This window comes from Xiphophorus maculatus, chromosome 8, assembly GCF_002775205.1.
Source record: "Xiphophorus maculatus strain JP 163 A chromosome 8, X_maculatus-5.0-male, whole genome shotgun sequence".
NCBI classification, from domain to species: Eukaryota; Metazoa; Chordata; class Actinopteri; order Cyprinodontiformes; family Poeciliidae; genus Xiphophorus; species Xiphophorus maculatus.
Genome location: NC_036450.1, coordinates 19,192,343 through 19,205,629, shown reverse-complemented (window position 1 = coordinate 19,205,629; position 13,287 = coordinate 19,192,343). Strand labels below are relative to the sequence as shown.

General features: G+C 39.1%; 1 protein-coding gene across 9 annotated transcripts in view; it reads left to right on the top strand.

The window, feature by feature from the left end:
* The window catches only part of LOC102235637 (rap guanine nucleotide exchange factor 1), a 49,149-nt gene that overhangs the window by 15,775 nt on the left and 20,087 nt on the right, over nt 1-13,287 (top strand). For 6 of the 9 annotated variants that reach the window (XM_023338728.1, XM_023338726.1, XM_023338730.1 and 3 more), the window contains exons 2-7: nt 6,505-6,650; nt 8,946-9,124; nt 12,124-12,280; nt 12,363-12,451; nt 12,532-12,690; nt 13,013-13,066. In XM_023338728.1, coding sequence (XP_023194496.1) covers nt 6,505-6,650; nt 8,946-9,124; nt 12,124-12,280; nt 12,363-12,451; nt 12,532-12,690; nt 13,013-13,066 — 784 coding nt within the window. The remainder of the gene's footprint in view (nt 1-6,504; nt 6,651-8,945; nt 9,125-12,123; nt 12,281-12,362; nt 12,452-12,531; nt 12,691-13,012; nt 13,067-13,287) is intronic. The other 3 variants (XM_023338729.1, XM_023338734.1, XM_023338727.1) reach the window with 2 other exon arrangements.

Here is a 13,287-nt window from a genome sequence, read left to right as displayed (position 1 = left end):
AATCAGCAGGTGGCCATGCTGCTTCTCTTTCATATTAGCTTCTCTGTTATTGCTCATACATAATTCAGGCTTTTCCTAATCTCAGCTGGGGGAAAAAACTATACATTGTAGAACATGCAATGATATATAAAATTATCTGAGAGAGAATTATTTTATTATTCTTGTTAGTTTTTCAATCTTTAGGCAGAGTAGTAACAGTCCTATTACTTTGGAGTAGGGCTTTAAATCATTTTTATGCATTTTGTATTGCATTAATTAAATTCATACTTTCAGATCTGGTTTTTTTTCACCATCTGTTTTCTCTTCTCCAAAGCTCAAACAATGACCTTTCCGACTCTTATTGCACTCCTCCTGAAGCCGGGAAAACATGTCAGTTTAAGCGCAGGGTTCACACACACTTCCATAGACATAAGGTTCAGGAGGAGATGGCAGCTGTTTGTGTAACCTGAATCACAAACTCTGCTCTGTATCCTTTCACCCTGCAATCATCCTGTTCTAAGGGTGGAAGGAACTTGTGATGGACGCACCAGCTGTCTTAGAAGGGTAACACCTTAACTTTTAAGGTTTTAATCTTTTCATACAGAACTGGACCAAACGCGCACAACCACCCAACAACTGCACTCACTGCCAGGAATTGGTCTTACAGTTATTAACGTCAGCGATTAACAGTTTGTGGCCAATTCAAAATGAAAGATACATTCTAGCATTCCTGACATAGTTATTAATTACTTTTATTAGGATCAAGAGCGTAAGGGAGCTGTTGCTGTAAAACATTGCAAAAGAGATAGAAAGCGCAAAATGATAAAACCAATTAACTTTAATATATTTTGTCCAGCCTTCCTGTTATCTACTTGAAACCTCTCTTGTGCTCTCTCAGAGCTTGAATCAACTGGACATGCTATCAGAAGGCTTTCTTTTAAACAGGCTGCTACATCACTATGCATAACCTGACTTCATGTATACCTCACTAATGTTGAAAATAGATGCCTTAGGGTGTTTTCCACTCCTGGTAGTCTGATAGACTCGGTTCGATTGGAGACTAAAATTTGTGTTCACACTGCACTATGTCAAACAATCCAAACTAATTAAAAACCTCTTCACCTGTGGCCTGTGGTGGCGCTGGACCAAGAACCGCTGACGGAAACACCAGAAAAATCTTTGAATAAGACACTGAGCACAACTTCCTTCTTTGTGAATTGTAAACAAAGAGTAGGGTCAGATTGTAGCGGTTGTAACATAGCTTTTTTGCAAAAGACCACGAGCCGTTTCTCCTGCCAGCGCTCAACATGCCCGTTTGTTTTGGTTCCATTTACCCAGAATGCCCTGCGCTATAGTTGCTTTGTGCTTTTGGAGCGGTCTTTGGTACTCTTGACATTCACATTCAAACTACACCAGAGTTCACTTCTTTTGAACTGAAACCTTAATGGTTTAGCGGACCACAGTTTGCTTTTTTTTCCCCCTCATCAGAGTATGATTATGCATTCACACCTCCCTAAATGAACCAGACTTTCTAAGAAGACAAACTAGACTTTAAGTTTGACCAATCAAAGCTGGTGTAGGCATACACAATGAAGGCTTAGCATGGGACAATAAACTGGCAATGTTAGAGATCAGGTTTACTGCCAACCTAAATTAGTATTCAGGTTAATGTTTATGGATGCACCTAGTCAAAATACACTCACATTTTCTACAGTGGGTGTGTGTTTGTTTACTGATTGTGCAACAAAGCCTTGCCTTGAGCAGCTTGAATGCTCTCTAGACTCTCACACCGCAAATCAGTGTGCAGTGTGTTTTGTTAAAGATTTGCAGGGTTTGTAGTACTTGTTTTTAAAGATCTACAAGTATCAAAGAATAAAAAAAAAAATTAACGGCTAAAAGAACATTTAATCTACTCAATATCTCACTGGACCCGGTCGTCAGTGAGCCTTGGCTTTCTCTTGTATCCCTTTTGATGTCAACATAGGCTACTTCACGATACCTGTGTCGTCGCTTGGATGGCTGAAAGAAAAGTTTTTACTGTGAGCTTTCTTTCACTCTTTTGCTTAGTCCATGACTGGTCCAATTCAGTACAAGAGACATTACAGCCCATGACCTCACCCGCTTACAACTCTGGCCAGCGGCAGACAGGAAGCCGCAGAGAGCAGGAGCGATGGCCTGGCTGCTGAATGGTGAACGCAGAGAGGTCTGCTTGACCATAACAGAGAACCTCACTGTATTCCCCCTCTCTAGTCTATGCACTCCCCACTGACTCTGTTTCACACAGCTTATTTTATTTCTTTTGTCCATGTAATGTTCATGCTAGAGCAGGGGTGCCCAAAGTCGGTCCTCGAGGGCTGGCACCCTGCATATTTTAGTTCTTTCCCTAGTTTAACGCACCTGGATCCAATGATGGATCCAGGTCTGATTTACATTAAAAGGCCTAAGAAGAACATTGACATGCTGAATAGGTTGTTACTACCACCAGGGAGAGAACTAAAATGTGCAGGATGCCGGCCCTCGTGGACTGACTTTGGGCACCCCTGCGCTAGAGGCTAGATTTTCTATTGGAGAGGCGTTTGCATCCAGAGAACCATTCTCAGACAGCAAAACTTCAGGGACTGTGATGATGTCTGCCGAACCAGCTGCATCGAGCACGGTGGTGAATCATTTCACTCATGGCAGCTTTGCTCTACTCCGCAGCTGCAGACTTGGATGTAGTCCTTGTGGGACTTTGTAAGCTGGAACTGAATGTCCAGCAAACTCTCGGTGTCTGCTCTCATGGCTCTGCTCTAGTGTACGCCCCATCCCGAGGTTTGAACAGATTTTTGGAGGGTACAGTTTTTATTCTTCAGCCCGTTGGATGGAGTCTTCATGCAATAGATGCCCCTGCCTGTCACAGATGACACTAAGATGCTAAAGGTTACACAGAGCATTGTGTTCAATGCTCTGTGCTGAGCAACACAGCACAGAAAAAAAAGGAAAAAAATGGAAAGAAGGAAATGGAGATTTATCAAAACTGATATCGTCATCACAATACTTACCAGTGATATCCCTATCATATGTTTTTCTGACATATGATATATTCAAATTTAAAAAGTAGCTTGTCATCTATGTAAAGAAACTAAATAATTAGGGATATAGTGATAAATTCGCCCCCGATTTCCTTGGTTTTTTTTTTTTTTTTTTTTTCTTTATTCATTTCATTCAATACAAATAAAAAAATTTTTAATACAAAGAAAAAATAAAATAATTTAAAAAAAATGAAATGAAAGGTAGCAGAAAGAAGAAAATAATCTTATAATATCTGCCCCTTTTTCTCAACTATGGATCAAAACAACAAAAAACAAACAAACAACAAAACAAAAAAAAAAAAGAAAAAAAAAAAAACTAAAATTTTTTTGATTTGTCTTATGTGACAAAAAAAAGAAAACAAAGGAAGAACAAAGAAACAAGGTCAATCATCAATCTCAACTGAACAATACTATACTTTGACTTTATACTATTTCATACTTCTTCAAAAAAACAATCTTTAACATTCTTTTAAACATGTGTAATGATTTAGCATTTTTAACATCGTTTTGCAGGTCGTTCCACAGTTTGACTCCTTGTATCGAAGTACATCGTTCTTTCAAACAAGTTCTGAATTTAGGTTTCTTAAAAATCTGTGTCCCCTTAAGGTTATAACCACTCTCTCTCTTTTCAAAATTTTTTTGGATGTTTTGGGTGAACCTCCGATACTTGCACGAGAAACCAATCTTGTCTACCTCCGCAAATCTCTGAAAATCAGCAACTGTCCCTTTTTGCGCTGCTGTGATAGGCAGCTGACTGACAGATGACACCAGGTCACATCAGCTGATAAGCGGTTAACAATAGTTACCCACTGTTGCACCCTATAAATAATACAAGGTTGGCTGAAGAAGTAAAATCCCCTTCCAGTGTGTCTTCTAACCTCTTCATTCATAGAAACACCATTTTTTATGTGGTAATACTGCACTGCATATTGCAATTCAGACAGTAGAGATAAGGAAGTTGTCCCTCTCCAGTTGTCCTAGTCACAGCATCTTGTCCTGCCTCTGTCTCATTTAATCCTGCCAGACTGACTAGATGGTGTTTTACTTTTTCTTCTTTTTTTTTACCATCAATTTTCTAAAACATATCGAGATTTTTTGGTTTTCTCTGCTTGAGTTTGGTGACATAATAACTACTTATAAAACTAGATGTAATTGTATCTTTTTGTTGTTGTTTTTTTTTGAACCAGCAAAGGCAGCATATTTATGTGTAGAGAATAATTTTGGCTCCCATATTCATGTGACTGATTTGACCCATTTGGAAACTGAAAACTAGGTCAAATGAATTTTAAAGGTAAAGAGGCGCCAAGAGGTACATTTCCAGTAACTCTGCACATTATTAAATCAGCGTTGCAGCATAAATAAGTCACTCACTTTGACAAAGCAGCCAGTGTTTTTGTAGTTTTTGCTCTAAATTGCAAAATACATGGTCCCCCCCCCCCCCCCCCCCCCCGACTGTTCAATGTAAAACAAGAAGAATCCGTTCTTCATATCCCTCTTGCATCTCCGGATCAGGAGGAATTGCTGCTGGGACCGTTCCTCATCAGCATTTTTAATGAGACACACAGCCGTGTTTGGCTGCTGCAGCGCTCTTTAGCTTCCACTCAGGGTTGAGGATGAGGAAGATTAAGGGCAGAGAGCGGGAACAGAGGGGCGGATATGTGCACGGCCCGTTGATCGATGGCGCCGATGAAAGCGCGGCATGGCTTGAAGTGTGTTGTGTGCCGTTTACCTGCTGTTGATTGCTGTTCGACATTGTTTTGTTCATTTTTTACGCCGCTGGCCCTGGAATGCCAGTTCCCGCTGTCGTTGAGCTAAGGGGAGATCACCGCAGATAGAGGGGTAATTTTGTCACTGATAAAACCCACACTTCCTGCTGACTCCCAGTGCTGTTATTAGCGTTTATCTCTTGAATTACTTTGGGGTAGCGATATAGAGAGGGAGAAAGAGGTGAAAACAAGCAGTGAGCGAGCAAAGGATTACACAGAAATCAAGAGGTGCTCAATGTTCAAATACAGCTGGCTGGCACTTCTTCAGTTGCATCATATTAGTAAATCATTTAGCCATAATAAAGCTACCGTTAGTTGTGTGACTTGGACCAGTTTTATTGCTCTATTCATCCCTCTTGAGTCAATACTTGATATAAGAACGTTTCCCATCAATTACAGCAGCAATAAGGCTTTTGGGGATCTTTTTACTAGATTTCCAGAGACTGAAATGGCTCCCCTTCCTATTTAGCAAAATAGTTTAATCTCAGTCTGGTTGAACGGAGAGCATCTGAGGACAGCAGTTGCCTAGTCATGGCCTCCATTAAGCCTGCATTAAGAGTCCTCTCAGGATGTTGCGATAGCAACTATTAATGCAAATTCAGTCATCGTTTTCAAATTTTGCACGGACTTGAAATTTTCACCAGTCATAGCAACTTTTTTTGCAAACTGATCAATAATGTTAACGTTTTCTGCCTTTCCTTCTTTTTTGACTAATCACTGCATCTCGACTGAATTTTCACTTAGCCTCCTTCTAATTTAACTTTTGGTTTCATGACATCTCTTGAAAGCCGAACCTGCAAGATGAAAGCTTGTGGTGCTAAATGCTGACAATTGTATTTTTTTTTTCTTTTGTAAAAAGTTATTTTAAGATGTGCTGTAGGATTTGCTTGTACAGTGTGTAGTTTATTTTGACTTGAATGACCAATATGAAATTCTTCTTTTGCACTTTGACAACTCCTCACTGTATGATTTTGTTTGTATTAAGGGTTCTGTTTCAAGAAGGTACTTGAAAATGTTATTTTTTGACTGCAACCTTTTAAAATGGTGCCATAAAATCAGTAATTTTCAGCAATCTAAAAAAAACCATTACAACATCATGAAGGACTAGTGTGATTAAGCTCCACCTTCCCATCAATTCTAAGTTTCATAGAACTGATGCTGTTTGGAAGTAAGGCATCCCCATAGCATCATACTGCCACATCAATTTTAGGCTGAATATTACACTTTCTGTCTCTGTTCTCTGTAAATGAATCAAATTGGCAAGTAATTTAACTCTAGTAAACTAGTGGTCATTGTTTTCATTCTGGCCATGTTTAACTGTTCTGTTCTTGCCTTTGACTCACACACACACACACACACACATGTAGGGGCCGCTGGAAGAGCCTTGACTGTCCGACAGATTTACATCCAAGACAAACAGATCAGATGAAATACAGATGCTGCACATACTTGATAAAAATCCCTGGTGCACCGGCGTCTTAAGATTCCACTTTCGTTCCGGCATCTCGCTTGTGTCCACATCTGATTCTCTCTTTAGCTCCGTTTCACAAGAGCGCCATTGTGAGATAGTGGATTCAGCTCTTCACTGAGCTTGTGCCATCTGTTTATAGATCATTTCCATTCTCTCCCCTCAAGCATGTTTACGCCGTGACTGACCACTCGACTTCCTGTTTTCCTTCTGTCCGCAGATTCGCAACGATCCCATCTGTCCACTTTCACCATGATACTGAAGGACAAGTTCCACTCACCCAAGATCAAGAGGACTCCATCCAAGAAGGCAAAGCAGCTGCAGCCAGAGCCAGCAGCCAAGAGTACTGAGAAACCTGCAAACAAGGTGACTGTGCACCTTGTTACCCATCTCCTATGGGACTTTATATATTTTCCTACCTACACTGTTTGTTTAGGATTCTATTGTTTTCCCGTTCTGTGTTTTGTGCTCGCTGTGGCCTTGTGTCCCCACTGCGGCCTTGTGTGAGAGTTTTCCTGTGGGTTCCCACAGTTTTCCAGTTGCTGTGGAAGCAGGCTCCATTAGAGCAGATGTTTTAGTTTATAAAGACACCAGTGACTCTTCCCTTCTTCCCGAATGAGCAGCTCTGGTCCGTCTTTAGGGTTCAGTGTGTGCGAGTTTATTTGCCAGGATGATGCAATGAAACTTGGGACATTGTTTTGAATGAGGCTTTAAACAAGGCGTAGCTTGGCAACAGTTATCAAGATATTGGAAAGTTTTGAAAATGTAGATTCAAAACTGTAAGAAATGTTCTATCTCGGTTTCTATGAGCCTTTGTTTTGTTTTTAATAATATCATCCCGCTGTAAGTATCAAAATGTCCAGAATATGAACTTTATGGCCTTCAAAGTTTGCCTTCACTTTGAAAATGTGGAAGCAAAGAAATAAACCAATGCAATGATATTTGTGGATTTTTTGTTTTTATGTAAAAGTGCTAAATTTCTCCTTACTGTTTAATGTAATTTCTGGACCACTGAGCATACCTGATATAAGCAACACCCACGAACTGTAAAAAGACAACAACAAAAAATACAAATATGTACACACACTTGTGCATAAACTGCAAGTGTCCCATGTTGTAACATGGGATTTTTACACAGAAAACATTTTCTTTCTGTGTAAAAAGAAAAAAAAGATTTTCTGGGATTTTTGGTACATATTTCATGAACTTGTAATGAAATATTTCATATTCAATAAAATATGTACCGGTAAGATGCACAAATGTGTTAATGCTTTTTGCCAAACAGTGCCTGCAATACGGCTGCTTAAAAAAAATAAAATTGAATTAAATTCAATAGCCTACTAGGAAAAGTCATTGATCACTATCTTCATGTTCCTCCTGCACACTACAACCATTGAAGACATCTTCATCAGTGTCGTAATTGAGCAGCCTCTGAATCACTTTGTGACACACTTCCTCAGTCTCTCTTTTGTTGTCACTCTCAATGCATCACTTTTCAGGGCACGTAAAACATGTAGCTGCTTATAGTTTGGAAACTACGCTATATTTATTGTGCAAATACGGCAGTGGTGATATTTTTACAGAAGAAAACTGGAAGGATTTTAACAGCGGCTTCTAAACTTTTTAACTTCAGACTAAGGTAACGCAATTTGAAAGAAAATATTTAATTACTATTACTTTACATCACTGCTGCTAAAAATTGTGATTTACCTTCAATTTCTAGATTATTTCCTGTCTTTCCACATTGAAGAACATTCCCAACTCTCTCTGAGCTTTAGCATCTTGACTACTTACGAAAGACATCTACTGTTGGCCCTAAGAGTAAATTGACTCCATCCATATGAATATATGGACCATATGAATTATTAATGTGAGAGCTTAAATGCATGACACTAGAAATATACTATCTTACCAAATACTGCTTCCACGCAGTCCTTCGTGTTTGTAAAATGACATGCTGGTACTGCGATAATGATTTGCAGTTTGATTTATTGTGCAGCTCTACTTCAGCCTTCCTTTTGATCCTAAATGACAATATAAACACATCAATAGTGTGAATATTATTTTTATCTATTTGTTACATCTCGTTATTATTTTTATTTACATTTCTGAAGAGGATCTTAAAACCCAACAGTTTTTGATTCCTGACTGAACTTGTCACAATAAGCAATCAACCTTATGGTAAATTAGAATGAGCTCAATAATTTCCATTCTGACTGTTTTATGAAGGGCAATTTGGTTCACAGATATGAATCCATTTTATTCATGGTTTCTGTTCTGTGTGTATTCATTGTTTTTGCTTGTTTTTTATTTTGCATATTTAAAATGCCAGTTTTAATGTTGTGTTCTTTACACAATGAAAGTTTATTGGTCTTTCAGTGGGGCAAACTTACAATATCGTATTTGAAAATAGGATCAAAACAACAATATTATCGTTTATTGTTATAGTTACTGGAACAATTTGTTGTCCATCACAATTTGTTATTGTTACAGGCCTATGTTTTATTGTTAAGATCCTTAAGGAACCACTGACTTGGAGAACTGTGATACTAGATATATTGGCTTTCTATAATAAGGGTGAATTATTGTTAGTTGGCATTGAAAATGTCAGTGGTTACATCCAAAGCTACTATTTGATGACGCATCCACTTTTCTTCTCAGAAGGTTAGCAGACTGGAGGAGCACGAGAAGGAGGTGGTCAGCGCTCTGAAATACTTCAAGACAATCGTGGACAAAATGGTGGTGGAGAAAAAAGTGCTGGAAATGCTGCCGGGCTCCGCCAGCAAGGTCCTCGAAGCGATTTTACCTCTGGTCCAAGTCGAGGCCCGGATACAGCATAGGTATGTATGAAAGTAACCACTGCTGAAATTCTGGACTACCTGAAGAGTTCATCTTCAGTTTAATCTACAGCAATCTGTTTTCTTTTACTGTATATGTACATTTATCCAGCATATTTATTTATTTTGTGCCTTGGGACAGTTTATAGCAGACAGGGAATTCTATAGGATGTTGACTTTTCTGACCAAAATTGCTTGTTTCGTGGCTGACATTCTTCATTTTTTTAGCTTCTCATACATTTAATTTGGGGCTTGCAGTTGACATCTTATTGACTTATTCGGTACAAAGGTTATACTTTCAGATTTAATGCGAGTCATTTTCTTTTACTTTTGTTTCTGACTTGTATGAGCCAAACCTCGGAAAGAAATCTCACCTGCAGTTTTTTTTTTTTTTTTGTTTTGTTTTGTTTTTGTGGACTGTCGGGGCATGTTGGAACCTCTCTGTCTTTTGTCTTTATCCTTTCCGTCTCCATCAGTGCTGATAAAGGAATGGAGGCCAAAGGTGGTGGATTTTTTTGTCTTTTCACCCACAGCCCTGTATCTAGAAGCAGTAGATAGCTAGTTGCTGTAACACTCATGACCTCAGCCTGTGAAGTAGAATCCTACTAGTTTACAGCTGGCGTTTGTTCACCTAGATTTGAGTTTTGGTGAATTGAACTGTTTTATGCCAAAACATGTTAACACGACTTCTCCATCTAAAAGCGCCTATTTTCCAAAAGTAGAGTTTTATTATTCTATAAAAGCTAGACTCAAAGTTGCTTCCTTTGTTAGGTTAACAGTATACCCAGCTGTATTGTAACCTATAGCTCATATCTTTCCATCCCTCAAATCCTTCTAATTCCAGTAGATTCAGCTGTCTCCCACTTACTTCAGGGATAAGCCCTGCAGAGACAGTCGAAGAATATTCCGGCGGTGTGAATCAGTCACAACACGTTGCTACAGGCTTATGCCACACCTTAGCATTGGGTCTGAATGCACAACGAGCTGCTTGGAGAAACAACATCCCTCTTCCATGTGTTGCTATCCATGCTGCTCTCAAGGCTACAAAGCTTACTTTAATACACCACACACATCTCTCATGGCTGGCCAAAAAGTCAGCAGTTGGAGTAGCGTACCTTGCAAAAGTATTCCTTCTCTTTGAACTCTTTCACGTTTTGACTACGCCCACAAATGTCAGAGTATTTTGTTGTGATTTTATGTGATGGACTAGCAAAAAGTAGCAAAAAATAATTTTTGTCAATAATTTGTCTACCAGTTTTGCATATCTAAAAACTTGCCTTTTTTTGCCAAATCTTTCTCTCAAAAAAGTTATGTTGTATATTAAGTGTGTGTTAATAGCAGAGCTGGATTTAAGACCATCTTTATATGTTGTTGCATTTATTGCGATCACAATAAAAGTGACAATATAAAGTATTAAAATATTTTTCGTACGGTTATGACTGCAGGTTACTGCATTCATTGGAAGCTTAACAAGCACAAATATTGCTCTTTTTAGATTGTAACAATTATGAAGTGGGATACATGAAGACACCAGTTACATTAGGAAGTGTTTCTTGTAAACAAGTTTTGATTCAAGCAGTTCTTTTATGGAATAAATTGATTTTCCATGACAGAATCTCTAAGGAAATACTAGTGATGATTTTTTTTGTAATTTAGTTGGAAATCATGTTTTTTCATAAATTTAAACGTCCAACAGAAGGAAATGTATCCATCTTTGCTTGGAAAGTATGTGTTTCTTTCTTTTAAACCTAAAAACAGATATAGAATGGGGTTATTTAAAAAATAACAACAAATTCTCAGAAGCAAGTATTTATAAAAAACAATTGCAGCTTTTATGGCTCGGAACAAATCTTAATTAGCTGGACTAGAGGCAAATATGGCTCTTAAAACTGTAAAGGTTGCAGACCGGTGGTTTAGATGGATGACTAGGCCTGTCACGATAGCAAATTTTGCTGAGCAATTAATTGTCTTAAAAATTATTGCGATAAACGATAATATTGTTTGAAGACCTTTTTACACTGATTTAATGGAAATGACGTAATAATGCATGCGATTTCCTGCCAAAGATAGATACACTTTATTTTCAAAAACACACTAAACACTGGAACTGATAAACAAAATAAACAACCAAAAACAAAAATAAAATGGATTCTCAGTCTCTATTAATAAAAAATTTACTTGATAAAAACTAAACAACATAAAGCCAAAGTGGAAATAAATACTCCATTCAACCAAAAGAGTGCAGATTATGAAGTCTGTATATTATGTTGCCCTTCAGTAATAATTAGATTTAAATAGAGAAAATGGGCACATCGACTACCTGATGCAATAGTTCACACTGCATAATTTTTTGCTCCTATTTTTCCCCTTACAACAATCTTAAAACGTTGGTCTTTCTAAGATTGTGTGGTGTGTTATGGTAGATCCTCGTTGCCGCTCCGATCTAAATCAGGGGTTTTCCCTGACTGGGAGCTTTAACGCCGCCTGTTGAGCCTTTTTTCATTCAGTGTCATTAACAGAAAGAGAAAAAGGCCGGAAGAGACAATAATGCCGATAATTAAAATGACGTCGATAGTTTTAATTTATCGTACGATTAATTGATTTATCGTTTATCGCGACAGGCTTATGGATGACCATGTCTTTGTAGGTATTTAATCATTCCTAGTAAATGGGGCTGAATGCAAATTCACTTACTACACTTTTGTGATGAAGTGTATAAAATTCCTACAAGATACATTGATGTTTATTAATTTTGCAAAGTCCTGCTAGGGGAGTTTTGCTGTTGTTTCTTGGGTTATTTCACACAGTGTCTTCCTGTAGCATGTTTTCTCATCTAAAATATTTTTTTCCAAATCCCACTTTGTTTACTTATTTCTCTGTTCTATACCTGTTATTTCACCATCAATTACTCTACTACACCACTTCATTCATTCCTTCCTGCCTCTTTAACATTTTTTTCCACTGATGTCTTCTTTCACATTAACCCTCATCGTCGTCGGCAGCTCGGCACTGTCTTCGTGTCACAGCCGCGTCTATCAGAGTCTGGGCAATCTCATCCGCTGGGCAGACCAGGTGATGCTGGACGGCATCGACTTGGACGACAAAGAAAGCGTAATCGCAGTGACCAGCGTCATCAAGGCGGTGCTGGATGGAGTAAAGGTACACCGTGTGCCATTCTTTTTCCTCATGTAGAGTATTCACGAAGGAGTCCCAAACTCTGTTTTTGTATTTCTGTCAACAGGAACTGGTGAAGCTGACTATTGAAAAACAAGAGCAACCATCGCCCACCACCCCGAATAAACCAGCCCCACCTGTTACCACCGCTGAGAGGTGTGCAAAAAAACGCACTCGGGTGACTAAAACCAGCACATGAAGCAGTTAATTTACCCAGACGGCTTTTGTGTGCGCAGCAACGTGTCCGTGGAGGTGCCCTTGATAGATAGCGAGCAGGAAGTGTCGAAAAGGACGGCTCCAGCGACCTCTCCTGCTAAGGCTGCCCCTCAACTACAAGACGAGGATGTAGCCCCACCCAAACCTCCTCTTCCTGAAGCCAAAGTGGCAGAACTCAGGTGACAATCTCACACCGTCTATTCGGAGCATTACTCCTTCTTTCTGACAACTGAATATTAAAAAAAAAAAAAACTTTTAGCTTTTCACCAGAAGTTCTCAGCAATCCTCAGATATAGACGCTATGGGGGGGGGGGGGTAGCGCGGAGGCAGGGAGGGGGGTCAGAGTTTTTGATGTTGATTACACTTTCTATGTTCCCAGGTTCTTGCACAACTTTCATACTGTTTTAAGACTAGTGCTTTCTCTTTTCTTACTCTTCCTGCTATCGCTCTCATTTATTTATTTATCTTTGTTCCGTCCTTGGTCTCTCATTCTGGGAACAGAGCACAGTTGAGTGCTGACGCTGGCCAAAGGAGACCCTCTTCTCAGAAGGAGAAGTATGTCGGCCCGTAGGGTCGTCTGATTTCATTATAACATCCCACCCTTGAACCTCACAACGTTTCTGGATTGGATGAAGGCATTTTGGCTTGCATGGTTGCATTACCCTGACGTGTGTGTCGTCCTTGGTAACCCGCCGAAGACTTCCTCATCCAATCAGAAGGCCACCCAGTGCATGAGAGTGTGTGACTGACCTCTGAATTGTCGTTTTGCTAGCTTC